We start from the raw sequence: 19,261 nt of genomic DNA, 5'->3' as shown, positions 1-19,261 counted from the left end.
AAACAAAGGAAAAGAAAAAAATTAAAAATATTTCTATTTGAATTTAATTTAATTATTAAAATATCATTTTAATTTTTTGAGGGATAAAATATTATTTTATATGTTTTCCTTCTTTTGGTTTTAACTAATTTTTTTATCATCAAAACTTTAGAAATGTTTAATTATTATATTTAAGAATTAAATAGTTTAATGAATTCATATCACATTTAATATATAATTTAATTAAATTTTAAATGTTTAATATTTATTTGAATAAAATTCTATTTAAACAAATAAATAAAGAAGAAGAAAAAAAATACCAACAAATGGTTAGGTGCAATAGTAAAGACTACCCAAAAAAGAAAGAAGAACAAAAGTTAAATACAATTAATTACCATCTAGAAATTTTATTAAAAAAATACATGAACTGAATTGAAAAGCACATTACATTTAAACATACTAGTATTAGAATATAATATTATAATAATTCAATTTAATAATTATTAAAATAATTTTTGGAAAAAAGTAAACTAATTAAAATAAGAAAAATAAATTAAATAATAGTATTTAATAGGGACGGTTTTATTAAATTCACATTTAAAATATATATTTTTACAACGATACTCAAAATGTGTTTTATCTTTAAACATTAAAGCCTAGTTTTAAAAAATATAAGAATGGTACCCAAAGAAACCACGACAAACCTTGGCAGGTATGTCATCATGTCAAGTCATTTAAAATGCTAAATACCTTCTTGGGCTTTCAATACAAAAGGGCATTCTTCTAGTTTTTCTTCTGGGGGTTTTTTATATCGGCAGCTATGAAGTTTCCATTAACATACCATGTGAGCCTAATATCTTTCTTATCAGACTGCAAATATTGAAGGGTTTGACAAAGAATGTTTTGCATTTCTGCAAAAAAGGAGAGAGAATGTTGTGCATTAAAAAAAGAAAGAAAGGAGAAGAGTTAGAATTAGAATTAGATGATTGAGGAATGAAAGGGAGATCTCTCGGTTTCTGTGCAACAAAAATATGCTTTGATATTAGTTATATATATGTATATGAGAATTCCAAGATTTACATAGTGGTGTGAGTGTATCTCTTCTTTCTATGTAATGGCACGCTGTCACTCAGGAATATAAGAGCAGTAGTAAATTAAGATGGTCCAAACCAAAAGCCTATATCTCCCACTCACCCACCCTTTTATATCTTGTATTTTGCATGGCTCATAATAATATATATTCACATGTTGTTATAGCAGAATCATATATGAACCCCATTTTCTCTTCTTTAATGGAAGCCATTAATCAAAAGTATATGATTTAGGGTCTGTTTGATTGTCAGTAAAATATTTTCCGTAAAATGATTTCGGAAAAATAATTTATTTTTCTGTAAAATGATTTACTGGAAAATATTTTCTGGTGTTTGATTGAATCTGTGTAAAATATTTTCGGCCGTTTGGCAGATTTCCTGAAAATGTTTTTTGAAAAAATTGTTTTTACAAATATTGATAAATATTAATAAATTTTTATATTTTAAATTATTTTTACATATATTGCAATGATTTATTTATAAGAATACTCAATTATTAAGCTACAATATTAATCGTTATAAATTGAAAAAAAATTAATATCAAATAAATTATTTGTAATTGTGTTAAAAAAACAAGTATTGAATAATTAAAAAAACAAGTTACTGAAAAATCGATAAACATAAGCAATTTTCTACCGAAAATGAAGGAATGAATGAAGGAGGCGATAGAGAGGAGAGCACGGAAAATGTCTTACGGAAATTGAAAGGGTAAGACATTTTCCCTAAAATGTAACCCATTTTCCCTTGTTTTGGAGTTAATTTTCCAAATGGAAAATGTTTTCCGCCAATCAAACACTGGAAAAGTTGGAAATAATTTTTCGAAAAATCAATTCCTTCAATCAAACAGACCCTTAGTGGAACATATGTTCCAATTCCATGCAAATTATTAAGTCCGACAGTTTTAAAAAAAACTCGTTGATTTAATCTTTTTATGTAATATATATTTATCAAAATCTTATAGTAAAATCAATTTTTAAGTACAATCACCACAAGTGCCTTGTTTCCAAATGATTTGATACCATGTAATTGGATATGGTAAAAAGAAACCATACTCGTGAAAAAAGAAAAAAAAAATTTGCCCTATGGGACTTTGGAACTTCCTCATCATATGATTTTCTTTTTAAATTTTGCTTTTTTAACTTAGATGATTTGTTTATTTTTGAACTAAAGAGAGGGTCCAAAAGCTCCCCTAACTTTACGAAATAATGAAGAGAGAGAGAGTTGTGCTTTGGAGTTGTGTATATTTCTTAATAATCCCAATCAAAAATATGTAATATTTGCATTTTAAGGCTATAAGTCAAGAAATGAAATTATGCAATTTATTAAGGCTAAACCCCATTCTCTTCTGGGTTTTGAGGGATTGAAATTCACTGCAAAAGCCTCCTTTCTTCTCTCTCAGCCTCACTTTAGAGCCACCAATTTGCTTCTCCACAATTCCACATTTGCCCATGCTTTTATATACTTAAATCATTTCATACTGCAAGGCCTCTTTTGTCCTTTTACATTAATTCCTCAACCATGTAATTACTACATCACATACTTTCACTTGGCTGATTTCACGTGGATAAAAAAGAGTCTGCTTGAGCTATGGTATTAATTAAAAAGGTGGCAAGATTGTGTAGGCTTCAAGGTTACAAAATCAAAATGATTATGTCTAGATTTTGTTGGTGTGCACTGCACTCGAAAGATAAAGGCGTCGTTTGTTGATCATTTTTAGGGTAAATATACCATAATGTTAATTTACTTACTATATTTATTTATTGCATAAAAGAGAGAGACCCACTTCGGTTAGCAGTACCGTATAATATATATAATATGGAAAAATGAGATAGAAAAAGAGAGTAAGCAAAGCTGAGTTGCCTTTGATACTGCTGCATCCGTCCTGCTTGTCAGCACATGCATTCCACTTTCCACTACAAAATCGACTTTGGACCCCAAAATTTAACCTCACCTACAAGAAAAGCATAGCCCACCATCTCATATATTTCACTCTCTCTCACCACCACCCCCCAAAATCTAAATCTCTCATCCTACACACTACACTACCTTACATAACTCCCTTCTCCCACCTTTCACCCACTGCACTACCTCTTGTTTTCTGCTGCCGCCCTAACCCCTATCATCCTATCTCATGATTTCCCTCATCTTTTCCTTCTGTTCAAGCTGCAGCATCCATGAAACTTGAACTTCTCCAACTTTCCTTCATCTAATCATTTGTTCCTAAGCGTCCTTTCACCACATACTTTTGTATAAAAAAGGGTTTTGGGAGAGACAACAACATGAGAGCTGGGGGTTGCACAGTGCAGCAAGCTCTAACAAATGAGGCTGCTAACGTCGTAAAGCAAGCTGTTAATCTTGCTAGACGGCGTGGCCATGCCCAAGTGACTCCCCTCCATGTAGCAAGCACCATGCTGTCAGCTGCTACTGGTTTGCTCCGCACGGCTTGCATTCAATCCCACTCCCATCCCCTTCAGTGTAGAGCCTTAGAGCTTTGTTTCAATGTTGCCCTCAATCGCCTCCCCGCTTCGTCATCCAGTCCCATGTTGGGAGCCCATTCCCAGTATCCTTCAATCTCTAATGCCTTGGTTGCTGCCTTCAAGCGTGCTCAGGCTCACCAAAGACGTGGATCCGTTGAAAACCAGCAACAACCACTGTTAGCAGTTAAGATAGAGCTGGAGCAGCTTATAATATCTATATTAGACGATCCTAGCGTAAGTAGAGTGATGAGAGAAGCGGGGTTCTCAAGTACACAAGTCAAAAGCAACGTGGAACAAGCTGTGTCCTTAGAAATCTGTTCCCAAAACGCTCCTTCCACAAACAGTAAATCCAAGGAAAGTAGCAATGGTAATTTAGTCCTGTCTCAATCTCCTACAGCTTCTCAGGTTGGGAATAGTAAAGTGGAGAAACAAAGAGGATCAGATCCCATAATTAGGAACGAAGATGTGATGTTTGTGATAGAGAATTTGATGAAGGAAAAGAGAAGAAATTTTGTGGTGGTAGGAGAGTGTATTTCAAGCGTACAAGGTGTAGTTAGAGCTGTGATTGACAAAGTTGACAAAGGAGATGCTCCTCAGTCTTTAAGAGATACCAAGTTTGTAAACCTACCCTTCTCATGTTTTGGGCATCTAAACAAAGTGGAGGTTGAGCAAAAACTTGAAGAGTTAAAGAGCCAGGTTAGGAGCTGTTTAGGCACAGGGATTGTTTTGAATTTAGGAGATCTCAAATGGGCTGTGGAGTACAGGACAAGTTCAAGTGAGCAAAGTAGGGGATATTACTGTCCAGTGGAGCATATGATCATGGAGCTTGGGAATTTGTTGGGGGAGAGTGGAAGGAGGTTGAGGCTCATGGGGGTTTCTACCTTCCAAACTTACATGAGGTACAAATCTGGCAATCCATCCCTCGAAACTGTTGGGGGTCTTCATCCTCTAATCCTTCCTGCTGATAGCTTACGCTTGACTCTCATCACTGACTGGTAATTAATTTCATCTTTTCATAAATCAATTACTCAGATTTATTACGGCCTTATTCAATCTTTCATAGATTTTTTTAAAATTAAAAAAAAAATTCTTGTTCAGTGATGCGCAAAGTCAGGTCACAAGCAAGAAAGTAGAAAACGGGTCAAGCTGGAGGATTTCGCTTGATAATGGAGGGGATGAGAATAAGCAACAGCTGACTTGCTGTGGTGATTGCTCCACCAAGTTCGAAAATGAAGTTGGAAGCTTACAAAGCAGCAGTGCATGCAATAGTGAGTCCACCACCACTTCAAGTCTCCCCCCATGGTTTAAACCATACAGGGAAGATAGCAGAGGAGTTGGTGCCAATGATAAGGTTATAATCACATTCCCCAGGATAATCTTCAAACCAAATTATTGTGTCCAAACCACATCCATATACAAAGTTGAAAACTAACTTTTTCCTTTTGTTTTTATTTTTTCTCTACCTCCCAGGACTCTGCCCTAGTCAGACAACTTTGCAAAAAGTGGAATTCGTTTTGCAATTCAGTCCATAAATTACAGCCATATCCCATATCCGAAACAACCCATGCATTCTCTTCTGTTTCTCCTCCTTCCTCTACTTGTTTCTTTTCAAATGACAAGCACCATGACTGGCCTGCGCTTGAACCTAGACAGTCTTGGAGAGACCATCCTTTATGGATTTCTGAAACACTTGAAAAGACTGCTGAACCCACCAGTGCTAGTTTGAGATTATATATTCCAGAACATAATTACAAGGACCCCAAACAACTCTTATCCCCAAACCCTAATTCCACCCCCAACTCAGCTTCTTCCAGTGATGTGATGGAGATGGAATATGTTCACAAGTTCAAGGAGCTAAATGCGGAGAACTCGACCACCCTTTGCACTGCATTGGAAAAGAAGGTGCCATGGCAGAAAGATATAGTTCCTGAGATCGTGAGCACAATCTTAAAATGCAGGTCAGGGATGTTGCGAAGGAAAGGCAAGTTGAGAGATGGTGAGTGTAAAGAAGAAACTTGGTTGTTTTTCCAAGGTGTTGACGTTCAAGCTAAGGAGAAGATAGCCAAAGAGTTGGCAAGGCTTGTTTTTGGTTCACAAAACAACTTCGTCGCCATTGAATTAAGCAGCTTCTCATCCACAAGAGCAGATTCGACTGAAGATAGTCGAAGCAAGAGATCAAGAGATGAACAAAGTTGCAGTTACATGGAGAGATTTGCTGAAGCAGTTTCCAGCAACCCACATCGAGTGTTCTTCATTGAAGATGTTGAGCAATCAGATTATTGCTCTCAAATGGGTTTCAAAAGAGCTATTGAGAGAGGAAGAATAAGCAAAGCAAATGGAGAAGAAGCTGTCCTCAGCGATGCTATCATCATTTTGAGCTGTGAAAGCTTCAGCTCAAGATCAAGAGCTTGCTCCCCTCCTGCCAGGCTAAAATCCGATGAAGAAAAAGTGGGTGCATTGGCATTGGAGGACACAACAAGTCCTTGTGGGTCATTGGACTTGAATATGTCCATTGATGATGATAGTCTCCTAGAGGAATCAATCCATGATATTGGGCTTCTTGAATCTGTAGACAGGAAGATCGTTTTCAAAATTCAGGAATTATAAAAATAAAATTAAAAAATCCTGTAAACCCTTTCAAGTAATTTCCCTTTTTTTTTTCTTTTTTTTTTGGTGAAAATTCTCTTTGTTCAAATAGTCTTTAGATTCTTAGACATTTCTTAGGGCTGGATTAATACAAGAAAAACCAACTTGCCTGTTTTTGTAAAATTACTTTACGTGCATCACTTAAGCTTCTACTCTATTATTTACATACAAATTAGTTATCTGATAAAAATAAAATATAATAATTTATCATGGATAGAAAAAAGTTGAGTACCCATCCACGTTAATTTATTAACATGTACACCACTAAATATTAATGTAATAAAATGCCATGGCATGGTCAATTCATGAAGTGATGAGATGCCAACTAGGGTTCTTTTCTAATTCAGGGATGTTCTAATTGTGATAGACATTAAACGATTACAATATTTGAAAGGAGATCATTTTGATTGCACAATATCAATATATATATACCTTTGATTACAAGGAAGTTTGATGGAGGGAAACAACTTGGAAATAAGACCACTGGGCAAAGTGCCCTTTTTTTCATTTCTATCATTTGAAGAATAATGGTGTCAATTAAATATATTATTCAAATAAGCCATAATCTCTGCATGTATTCTATTTTATTGCTAAATTTAGAGATATTGGTTACTGAAAGTTGTTTCTCAAATAGCCTTCTTCCACAGTTTCAATTTGGACAATCATATGCTTCATAGTCTTATAGACAATCAACCATTGCACCTTTTTTTATTTCTATATCTTCTTTGGGTTTTTAGAAATGGGTCCCTAACTTCGTCTAAAAGGGAAAAAAAAGGGTCCCTAACTCCCTATATCTTTTTATTAAATTATTTTTCTTGAATGATTCAACCCGAGGACAGCATTTTGGAAATATTTTGGTAACAAAATATTGGATGCTTCCAATTAGTATATATAAAGTGGTAAGAATCATTTCTATTTCCTTGCAAAAGCAAATCAGAAAGATTTTAGGGTTTGATAAACATTAAAAATGAAAATCTTCTCAAATTTAATTTTACTTGGATTGTCGATTAAGTTTTAGTTTGATTGGTATCATTATTGTTGTCTGTGTAAGAGAAGGTGAGTTCGAATATGTAAAAATGTGTTTATCCTCTTATTTAAGAGTTAAAGAGGAATTATAAATATTTCAAATTTAAGATAAATTTTAGTAATCCAAATGGATTACGCTCTGGTTACTATCTTAATAATGAAATATAAATATAAAATCAATTTGAAATATTTAATATAAATATCCAAATCAAATCAGCTTCATGACCTGCCTTTATTTAGATATCATGACTTCGCTGTGATTTTTTTTCTCTGTTATTCCTATATTACCTAAAAATATAAATGTCTGTAACAATATTAATATTTATTAAATTAAATTTTGTGAGCCTTAGTCAATGTCAAGATATCAATATCAATGTAATTACACTTTAATTAATGGCCTAGTCAACTTCCATGGGGAAATTTAAGGGCCTGTGTCTATTAAGTCTCTTCATTACCTTAATCACTAATATATAAACTCAACCTCCTTTAAGCGACGGTGGTTTTTGAACCCTATGTGATGGCATAATAATTAAATGTGTTTATCGTTCTAAGTGTGATTTAAATTCGAGTCATGCTAATTATATTTATTGTTTGAGCATTGCTCTGTTATTATAATTAAAAAAAAGAAAATGATTTTTTTTCATGCTTTAGTACTTCTTGTTTTAAATGACACAGATTTGATTCTTACTCATCTCTAACGTTGCTTATCATAAAAGTGGATGAAGTATAGCAACATTCAACTGAACATTCATTATTTGGTAGAGTAGGAAAATGGAAGGAAAGAAAATAAAAAATTTAAAAAATTCATAATTTTGATCTAATATACAGTTCTTTCTCATTTTCTTTTTTCGGTTTTTATACGTTAGAATAGAAAATGATCCTCTCTCCTATTAATTTCCCTACCAAGCACACTCAAATTTGATTTTCTTTTTATATATCCACTCCCTCCTCCTATCGCTCAATTTTTAAAACTGATATTTACAAAATGATAGACGAATAATGTTTTTAAAATTATAATTATAACTAAAAATTTGAATAATCAATGGGGGTATGTTAAGCAGATATGCAATTGGATGGATGAATTAAGTTAGTGTATATTACTAAAATGAGAAGAAGAAAAGAATATATGGTGTGTTTAGGCTTAGAAAATGGAGCTGCTTTAAGATGGAAACTTATTGCTTTTGACTTGAACTGAAAGTGAAGTTGCCCTTCTGTCGTCCTTACTAACTCGCGTTTATTTCCTGTTGTTTGACTCGAGTCCTATCAACACAACCATTTCATTATATTAAATGCAGCCTATTTTCTGACAAGCAAGATAGTAATAAAAAATTAATGAATAAATCTTTTGCATTTCTTTTAGGATGAATGAATGAATCTTTGATCGGAAGTTTGATTTTCTTTTTGTAGAATTAATGAACAAATCTTGAAAGATGATGTATAATAAGAAAAACTGCAAAAACTTGTATATAATGGTTTGGATATATACCAAGAATAGCATATATGTATATAAAAAAATTATGGAATTGAATATTAGTATATTCTGCATAAATACTGGAAGTGGAGGAGTTAGTCATGTCACACATATGATAGAAAATAATTTATATTAAACACAAATTGGAGTGAAAAAACTACTTTCATTCAGCATATATATTATTGGTAAAATATGCTTTAAAGTCCTCTATTTTTTTTGTATATTTGGAATTTAATTTTTTTTTATTTTTTAAATTTTAAAATTTTGAAATACTTCTTAACAACCATGTAATAAAAAATTGACACTTTAATGAACTTGAATTTAACCGGACTTTTTAATTTAGAAAATAGAGAAATTAAATTGATGGAAATAAAAGTAGAATAAGGGTATAATCCAAAACGTAAGGGTTGTGCAACTTTTTATTTCTGCTTTAGGCTTTTGGAATTAAAATGGAGAAAAGCAAAATCTTCACTAATATGAAAAGAGAAAAGAGATGAGCACTTCTTTTTATGCTTAATTTCTGATGCGTTTTGTTTTCTAAAAGAATATAACACTTTTTTTAAAATTATTTTCCCAAACCCCAAACATTCTCTCTTCTTTGGGGGAAAGTTGAGGTATTACCAAATCCAAAGTAACCCTATTTTACTACCATTAAACAAAAGGTATTTTAAAATCCACAAATTTGATCCCTTAATTAAAATGTATGAAGTGAAGGAAAGAAATGGTATACTTAGATAAGCATCTCTTTCTACTTTAGAATCACAAAAAGATTATTATCTCATGACACCTTTAATTTGGACATAAGAAGGGAATTTGTCGTTTTTAGCTTTTTAAAAAGATTAGGGTAATAGGAATTAGTGCTATTCAGATTCCATACCTCTCTTTCTTCTTCTTTTAACTAATCCAGCTTAATGCTGATTTTATATTCTAATTAATCAACTCTTTTCTTCCTTTATTATTTTCCCTTTCTAAAAGATACAACCCTCCATTTAACACTGCCTTTCTCTTTATCTTCTTAATTCTTCTTCTCCCCCCCCCCCCCTTTTTTTTTTTCTTCTTCTTCTTTCAACTTTTCACCTTTTTCTTCCCATTTTTCATTGCTTAATGAGGTGGCAACATTCTCTTACTTCTTCCACATTAATGCCTTTTCAATTGCTTCATCTTTAATTTCTACTTTCTTACTCAAAATTTCATTATACCCCCAACGCATAATTCTTACCACGTTTATTTCTACTCATAATCTCTCTCAATTCTTCAATTGGATAGAAATCAGATTTATAAGTTCTAAAATTAACATGTTTTAACATTATTTTTAACGCATTTTTAGGTGATTATCCAATGTTAATTACAAATTTTATGCTCTCAATCCTTTAAATTAATGTTTTGATGCTTCATAGAGTACTTGGAAGCAAAAGGAGCAAAAATCGAAGCATCGGCGCAAGCTAAAAAAGCCACACAGGCTGAATCATTCCACACAGTCATGTGGTAGGTCGTGTCAATTTCATAGGATTGCGCACCAAACTACAAAAAATCGTGATTTTTAGGTTTTTCAAACATTCTAATACGTATATATGACAAAAATAAGAAGATATGAAGGAGCCGTCAGAGAATATCCAAGAAAATAACTCGAAAAACACCATTGAAGTCGACTTGGAAGTAGATTTCCGTCAAGATTGAAGATTCTCAGTTGATTTCTTAGGAAGTTATCATTAGTTTCTTTATTTCGTTTAGTTTATACTATGTCTTGGATGTTTTTATTTTCAAGTATGAACTAATTTTCTAAATACGTAGGGGAGATGAACCCTATGATGGATTTTGTCGTTTGATTTTTATTTTACGCAATAAATATTTAGTTTCTTGTTCTCAATTATGTGTGCTTAATTCTTACTTTAATATTTCTAGATTATTGATCCATGTTTGATGTGCTTAAATCAGCGGTTGAATAGACCATGTTTAAGATTAGATCTTGCATAATTGAGTGGAGTTGTATGCAATTCTAGAAATAGGACGACATAAATCTACCGGATTAGAGTCAAATCCAATAAAGGAATCCGTAACACTAGTTAATGCGATAATAGGGTTTTAATTAGAAAAAAATTTCAATTAATCAACCTAGAGTCAGTTGTTCTTATGCTTGAAAAAGATATTTGCATAATTTAGGATTTCTACGGATCAAGATGCTAAGTAAAGAAATTGCGTAATTTAGATTGATAGTGACATATGAAATCTAGGCGGATTCTTTCTTGGTTGTTATTCAATTATTTTCGTGATTTGTTCTTTGTCGTGTTCGTTAATTAATTAATTTAGTTAATTTTAATTTTTAATCAATCACTCGAATTATTCGGTTAAATAATAGAAAAACAGTAATTACCAATACTTGTAGTCCTTGTGGGAGCGATATCTTTACTGACTGTATCTAAACTATTAATTGATAGGTGCATTTGCCTTAGTAAAATTTTTAGTTAGTTCCGTGAGCATTACGGACTTAAATGCACTTGAACTCATATTCTTTTAATTCTTACAATAGCAATAGTGTCGATGTAACTAAAGTTTAATTGGCCAATTCTTTATTTTTTGGGCATAATGACAAATTTAGCTTTTAACAGTTAGATCTTTTGTTAATTTAGCCATTGTTCTTCTTCTCTTTTTTTTTTTAGTTAAATTTGACTCCCAATTTTTAAAAAAGAAAATTCAAGGACCCACAAATTTTAGAAAACATTTTCTTATTACAGATTTTCTTTTCTAGCATTAATGAAAGAAGGGTAGTCGGCTCTTTAAACTAAAAACGTGCATATTAATATTTATATTGATTAAATACATTGTAACTGATAATTAGCAGGTTTGATATTTAAATATACATAAGTTTGATTTCTTATTTTAGAGTGAAAAATCATATAAAAGATGAATAATTATCTTATATATTGTTATTGGAGAAAGAATGGGAAGGAATTGTGATTCCATATGATTTCTATCTCTTTCCAATGGAAGAATAATCATATTTTCTACTCTATTTTTAGTTAATAGTGGAGTAAAAAAATGATACAAACGAGTTTAAATAATTAAAGAAAGACATTTAGTGTCACTTTAAATGAAGAGTGGGTGAATGTAATGGCGTTTAATATATGTAAAAAAATATGTGGGTAAATCATATAATTTAATGATGATCTGAATGATATATGGTAGAAAAGAGTGTGTTATCTTAATAATTAAGATACAAACCATCCTCAAAAGCAGGAAGGAAAGAAGGAAAATAAAGCTGAGATGGATTTAAGAATAAAGACGATGTACAAAATGTTAATTAAACCTACAGAAAGTGGGTGTCCCTTTAAAACCAAAAGCTCTTCTCTCTTTTTTTATATGGTTTTATTTTAAACCCTCCCCTGGTTGGAATTGAATACTTCCTTGCAGGGGCAAATCTATTCATCATTTTTTGTACCTTCACCCTTTTTCTTTTTTATTTTTTTCACTCAGCCAGAGGCGTCGCAATTACATTAATGGGAGAAAAAGGTGAACCAATGTGTTTTAGGGTGGGAAAAAGTTGACAGAGATTTGAGAAGTGGACAAATTTCATTGATTTCTTTATATATATTGACGATGATCGTAGATAGTTTAGAAAAATTAAAATATTAAAAATATTTTAATTTAAGTAGTAAAGAAATAATTTTATGTTTATTGATGGTACAGATTCAAATTTCAATATTTGCAATATTTTTATTGTTTTTGAAATAAAATATATAAATGTATTCTCGTGATAATATAATTTATTTAAAAGTGTGTAGGATTATTTTAGTAATTTCTGAACACTAACTTAGCTTAGTTACACAAATAATAGACAAAAAAAAATGTGGGTAAAATAGTTTGTGGCTTTTGAAGTACACCCATACATTATTTATGTTTAAGAAGCTAGTTTATAAAATAATATTAGTGTTTTAATTTTAAAACATATTAAATATAATTATATTTTATTTTATTAATTTCATTTAAATAATTTGAAGTTTTTATTAATGACATTTTAACTTATTAAATATTTAATTAAGTTAGATAGCATTTATTAGAAATTATTTGTACTGATTTTAATTAAATTATATGGTATTTATTATTAATTATTTATAGTGGTCAAGGATCAACGGATGATAACAATGAATGTATGTTTAATGTTATAAAAGAAATAATCCAAAAAATATGAAGGTTAAAGTAATTAAATAAAATTTTGTAGGATGTTTATTTTTTTCCTTTTAATTTTAGTTTAATCTTATTGTCGAATATTTTCTTAGACTAAGTTTGATTTTAAGCTTGTATTATTCATAATTTTTAAAATAATTAATACTCCCCCCTCCCTACTAAATTGATCACACTTTACACTTTTATTAGTAAAATATTTTAACTTTTACCTCTTTTTCTTTAAAATATATTATGGATAAAAAATTTTAAAAAATTATTATAAAAAATCTCAATGAAATAATTTTAAATATATATTTATAGAATTTAATTGCTTAAAATATTAAAAATAATTAATGTCAAACTCGTATAGTAATGTGTGATGTAATTGCATTTTGTTAGGCAAACAATATAAGAAATTAAAATTCTTTTTAATTACAAGAAAATGTAATTAATTTGTAATAAAAAAATATAATTAATTACACTGTCATCACCCCCAAAAGGGTATAGAGATTATAAATCAAGGCTTGTATAAAATTTATAAAGAACTTTACCAAGTTACCATCTAAAAAAAGAAGGAACTTTACCCTGTTTTTCTTCTTTGAGATTAAGTAATAGAATAAGATATGGGAAATATGAAAAGGTATAAGTGGAAGTAGTTTTTTTGTCAGAGAATAGGAATCTAATCAAATTAAAGGAGATCAACTTTATCCTTAACCTAACCTAACTCTTTAACTTTCTTTCCCTTAGCCAATAGCCAATATATATATAAAAAAAACAACCATGTTGACGACCAAATGAAATTCAAAGGTTTCGACCAGCCTGGAGAGGGCTGTGGCTGTGGCTACCACGTAAACATCAGTTATGGCTATCCCTGTCCACCCCAATTTCGTAATTAAAGATTGTTTTAGGTGTTGAAATTTTAGATGAATTGATTAAAAAGAAATTGAAGTTTTTCCGCTTGAAGGGCATGACCTACCTTCTACTTCTCTCAAACCAACGAGTATCCATTCATTTGGATCAAATAAAGCCTGAGAAGTTCAATTTTGCGGATGCTTGGGGTGATGATGTTGCATCATCATTTGGATATCAGCAGGATATTCTGGTTCTTGAATATATACATACAAATATCTCTGTATGAAAATTCATCACATTTATTGTGGGTATCTTATTATTTTTAAGAAAAAGGAAAAGACATAACCCTATCTAAATTTCACTTGAAACGTTTCACCATCAATATGTGAAATATCCAACTGAAGAGCTTTTAAATAGGGAATAAACATGTCTCTTTCTTTTGAAACATAAGTAAAATTATATCAGTTTTATGAGTCCTAAAATTCCCTCACACTGACGAATATAAGGACTAAAATTTGGCCCATCAAAATGGGTGGAGCCCCTTAATTGTCCCTCTCTTCCAAAATGAAAATCCCGTATTTTGTCCCAGAAAAGGGATCAATTTAAGGCTCCTTTTTCTTCTAAATATTAATATACAATACATTATTCATAGTGGAGGGTCTAAAACTTGAGCCAAAAGCCTTACCAGGATAACAGACATACTCATTAAGGCAACAACCCTTCTTTGCTTTTTTGGAAGCCAATTAAGCTTATTCCTTAACCTTAGCTTTTACTTTTCCAGGTGCCCTTGGTTTATTTATCTATCTTTTCCTTTCATTTGGAAACCTTTTTCTAACAACCATTACAATTAATAATTCATAACTAATAACTTTTTGGGGAACTCTCTTTCTTCATCTCATATATAGTTTTTTCTTTCTGCCTTATATTCAAATCATGGTGCTCTTTTATCATAAAGCTTTCATATATATTCTTTTAAGACCCTTGAAGCATATATTGCTTTTACAACTAGCATCAAAGGACAGCTTATTAAATTATTTATTATGAAATAATAATAATTGTGAGAGGGTTGCTGTCCCTGAATTCAGACTGTTTAATCCTCCCACCATAAAACATCATTTTGTGTAAATTAAACACACACATACATACAACTTGGGAACAGAAACCACCTTTTAATTCTGAAACAAAGTAATATTTGGATTGGCTCCAACTTATAACCCTAACATCTCTTACCAAATGAATTCAAAAGCATTTCCCAAGAGACAAGATTGAAACAAAGAGGGGGGGGGCAATGCAGTAATTTGCATGGATTTCCAGGTTTTATGAACAAACAAAAGAGAAGAGAAGAGAAGAGAAGGGGGAAGGCCCCATCTTTAAAGACCCACCAATGAAGTGTTGGCATCTACAAAAGACAACATAAGCATGGAGACAAAGTTTCCACACACCTTAAACCCCCCCTCTTTTGCAGACTTTAAGAAAAGGGGAGCTAACGTATGGGTCTTTCCATAAGGGTCACTCACTGTCCCCAATTCCCTTCTTTTTTGAAATTATGGTGAGGGGGGAGGGAGAGTCTTGCATTGCATGAAAGTAAGGGAAATCTGGGATCCCTAAAGTCTCATTCATAACAATCCATGCATAGATATTCCCATAATTCCCACCCATACCCAGTTATTTGTATTCATTACTTCTTTTTCCATCTTTTTTAATCTTTTGGGGGTGGGGGGGAGAAGTGTTGCTTTTGTATGGGTGTTATTTTTTATCATTTGAAAGTGATGAGAATTGAGGGATCCAAGGAGTGAGGTGAGGGAGAGAATAAAGAGATGCCATATAGTACTTCATGTGCTGCTGTTTTCTGTTATAGTTTTTTTCCCTTTTGGTCAAAAAGATAGTTCTGGGACAACATAACACGCCTGTATATAAAATCAACAAGAACACCCCCTCTACCATTTTGATGCTGCTTTTCATGATGATTGTTGGGTCGTTTTCTTAATCCATTTTTTGGGACAAGTGAGAGAGGATCTTCATCATACACATCAACACTATTAATCTTCTTCTGGCCTCGAATGTTTCATACAGTCCATTATATTGGGAAAAGAATTGCTATGTTAAGCCCATCTCCACAAAACCAGCTGGCATCATTGGGCCTGTTCTACACTTTGGGAAGCTTGCTTAGACCATCACCATACCTTCCAAATTTACCAACCCATATGATTTCTTTTCATTTCCTTGGGAATCTAATGGTGTTTTTTATTATTGGATGAACTCTTAAAAATGAAGCTAAAGTTAAAAAATCTTGCTTAAAATATATACTTTTCAAATATTTGAAATTTAATCCCTATACTCTTTTTTCTAAAAATTTTGTAACACCTCAAAATCCGGTCCAGAAGTTTTGACCGGATTCAGGAGGTCACATTGGCTATTGAAGTGGCCCAAAAACAAATTACTAATCGAAATTCTAAATTTCTTTTCAAAAACCATTTTCTTCCTATGTTTAACGAATCCGATAAAACTTAACTTATGTTTTGCAAACAGTGGTTTAATTGTCGCTAAAATTTAAAAAAAAAACCAAGTTAAAATTCCTTGATCGATTTGGAAACACTTCAAAATTTGCTAATCGTTAATCGATATTACAAAATCAATGTAGCAGTGGAAAACACATTATTTTACTATTACTCAAAATTCGTAAAAATGTTACTTTCATATTTGATCGTTTATTAAATCATCACAGTCTCAAAAATCCATGTTTCTATATTTATAATAATCATGCATGGAAACACCCGTTTAGTTCCAATACGAAAACCCATAGCTTTCAAAGTCCAAGTTTAATTCAGACCAAACATCAACTTACAAGTCCAAATGAAACTTACACCACAGCCCATAAAATTTATTTAAAGTCTGTATGAAAACAATTTATCAAAGTTTACGAAAAACTTTATTAAAAACCAAACCGAATTGAAAAAAAATTCTGAGACCTCCGATATGCCGAGTCCAACACCTAAACACAAGGGTTACCTGAAAAGGAGAAATTAAGGGAGTGAGCTACGAAAGCTTAATGTGAATCTTAAGCAAACGTAATTACACAGAGTCGAACAGTTCACTAAGTATTACAAAATAACTAAATCGAATCGTTAACAGAAATCTTATCAGATTGGCATATCGCATTTTTGTAACACCTAGCAGATAAGCAAAAACGTATACACATAGAACTGATCGAACTTGCAATGACCGAGATCAATACAATTTCAAATATCACATCGAATTTAATGCATTATTTCACATTATCCTTAGACAAACATGCAAATTGCATTGAAATGCAAAATGTCACAAAACCCCCACCTATCTAGTCTCTACACATCATCTCCAATCAACCGTCACACACTAAAAATAGGGTCTTTTTTAAACCCTTCCATCCTCTACACACCACCATCAGGTTATGGCGGACCCATCCAACCAATCCACACCATGGAGTGGTAGTATGCCACTTTTAGTAATGCGGAAATACTGCTAAAAATATAAAGATGTAGCGAAACTGCTAATACAAACTTCCTTCACTTCAAAACCATGTCCCAATCACAAATGCAAATGCAAATGGTATTATACATACATATATACAGAATTGAACATTCTCATATTTAGTTACCAACGGCTCTCAAACATATTTATAACCAACATCAATTAGCCAGATGATCGACATACGTAAATTTTGTTTAACACTTTCAATCAATTTCATATTACAAAATTATTATAACAAGTCATCAAGGAAGAAAACATAAATGAATTCATGAAAAGTAGTTTTGAGTGTGACACTAAAGACAATTAGTCCACATAAAATACAAAGATAACTTATAAATGAAAATGAGGAACGAGCATTACTAATAACTAAACAACCTAATGCAGGATCTAAAGCGGTCAAGAATTGGATGCATGAAAAATCCTTGTCTTGATAATAATAAATGGGTATTTTGTAATATAAGAAATGATAAAAAGAAAAGAAAATTAAAATTAGCTAATATAGTGGGAAACCATAAGAAATGAATAACTCCAAGAACATAGAATCGTTCGTTTGTGGTTCGCACACCATAAAGTGGATGAGTGCTAATGGGTAGGTCTTAAGTCTATCAAAATAATTATGCAAGTCGTAAGTCAAGTTTAAAAAAAAAAACCAAGAAAGGTGAAACTGAAAATTACAAACTGTAAAAAGTTGAAAAATCTGCAAACATAGGACCACACCAACCCTTGCTACAAAACACGAAATTAAACCACAATATCCATCCGCAATTACGACTATTAACGTGCTCCCAAACGCCAACAAACGATCGATTTGCCACCACAATACTAATTCGATAAAACTTTGATGTCAACAGTGAAAAAAAAAGGAAAACGAATGAACTCCAATGAAACGACAATCAGCAATTATATTGAAACAAATAAAATCGGTAAACTAAAGAAATGGTGAATCAAAGAAAGGAATAAAAATAGAAACGATGGCAAAAGGAGAACAGGTAACCAAAAATAAATGTCTGAAAAATTGGGAGAAAGAAAAAAAATTAACCTCCTCTAACTCCCACAAAGACTCAAACACGAGACTTAAGAGTAAACTAATAAGCATCTTATTACTAAACCAGCAAGCTCACTCTGTCTCTAAAACACGAAAACAAATTTAAAAGTCCCATCACACCCAATGACTCATCCTACAAACTCTAATTCTTCTAACCCAGTCCCTCTATTTTTCAAATTTCATACCCAATTATTAACAATCTTAAACTTTTTGTTTTTAAATTTATTTGTGTGAAATTTTGAAAAAAAAAACTCACTTGATAGTCATGTAATTAAAAAAATTATTACAATAAACTTGAATTTAACAAATTCTAAACTTTTAAATAGTACAAATACTTATAACATATTTAACCAATATTTTTTATTATGTAAAGGTATAATATGGGAGGGCAAGCACTATTAAACTTATTTTGTGATTCATGATAGAGTTCCTTGTTGTATGGACAAGAAGTGACCACATTAATACAAATGGCCCACCCCAACCGCAAGTTCTATTTGTAAAAAGTATATAAGCATTCACGGGAACTAGCCCGGTTCATGTGCCCATTTCACCAACTTCACTTATATTTTATACGATATATATAAAAGAATATTTATGAAAATTTTAAGGTTAGGGATAGTGTTTTGAAAATACTTTTTTTTAGTTATATTTAAAGTGGATCTCATTTTTAATATTAAGTTTTAAATGTGGCTTTCTTGCCATTAATAATAAACTTTAAATAATAAATAATTTTAAACATAATGCATTAAATTATAACCAGGATTAGAATTTAAAATTAGAATTTCAACACAAATTACAAAATAATATAATTGCATCGAATTATCATATAGATCATACATCAAATCATATATATAGGCTTATATGTTAAATAAGTCCTTAAGAAAATGCAAAAAATTAAATTAAAATAATTAAGCCCCTGTATTAAATTTGCACTCAATTAAATCCTTGTCGTTAACTAAAATAATCAATTAAGCCTCTCCGTTAACCATTTTTGTCGTTGACC

The 19,261-nt window shown here is 31.4% G+C and overlaps 1 protein-coding gene across 1 annotated transcript; it reads left to right on the top strand.

Annotated features, from left to right (window-relative positions):
- The first annotated feature begins 2,934 nt into the window (after window positions 1-2,934).
- On the top strand, window positions 2,935-6,316 carry LOC107892520 (protein SMAX1-LIKE 3). Its single transcript, XM_041100778.1, has 3 exons — window positions 2,935-4,542; window positions 4,646-4,898; window positions 5,018-6,316. The coding sequence occupies exons 1-3, from the start codon at window positions 3,350-3,352 to the stop codon at window positions 6,152-6,154; spliced, it is 2,583 nt and encodes an 860-aa protein (XP_040956712.1). The 5' UTR covers window positions 2,935-3,349; the 3' UTR covers window positions 6,155-6,316.
- The last annotated feature ends 12,945 nt before the right edge of the window (window positions 6,317-19,261 follow it).

This window comes from Gossypium hirsutum, chromosome D09 (assembly GCF_007990345.1).
Source record: "Gossypium hirsutum isolate 1008001.06 chromosome D09, Gossypium_hirsutum_v2.1, whole genome shotgun sequence".
Taxonomy (NCBI): domain Eukaryota; kingdom Viridiplantae; phylum Streptophyta; class Magnoliopsida; order Malvales; family Malvaceae; genus Gossypium; species Gossypium hirsutum.
The sequence above is the reverse complement of the archived record's forward strand: the minus strand, read 5'-3'. Positions and strand labels throughout refer to the sequence as shown.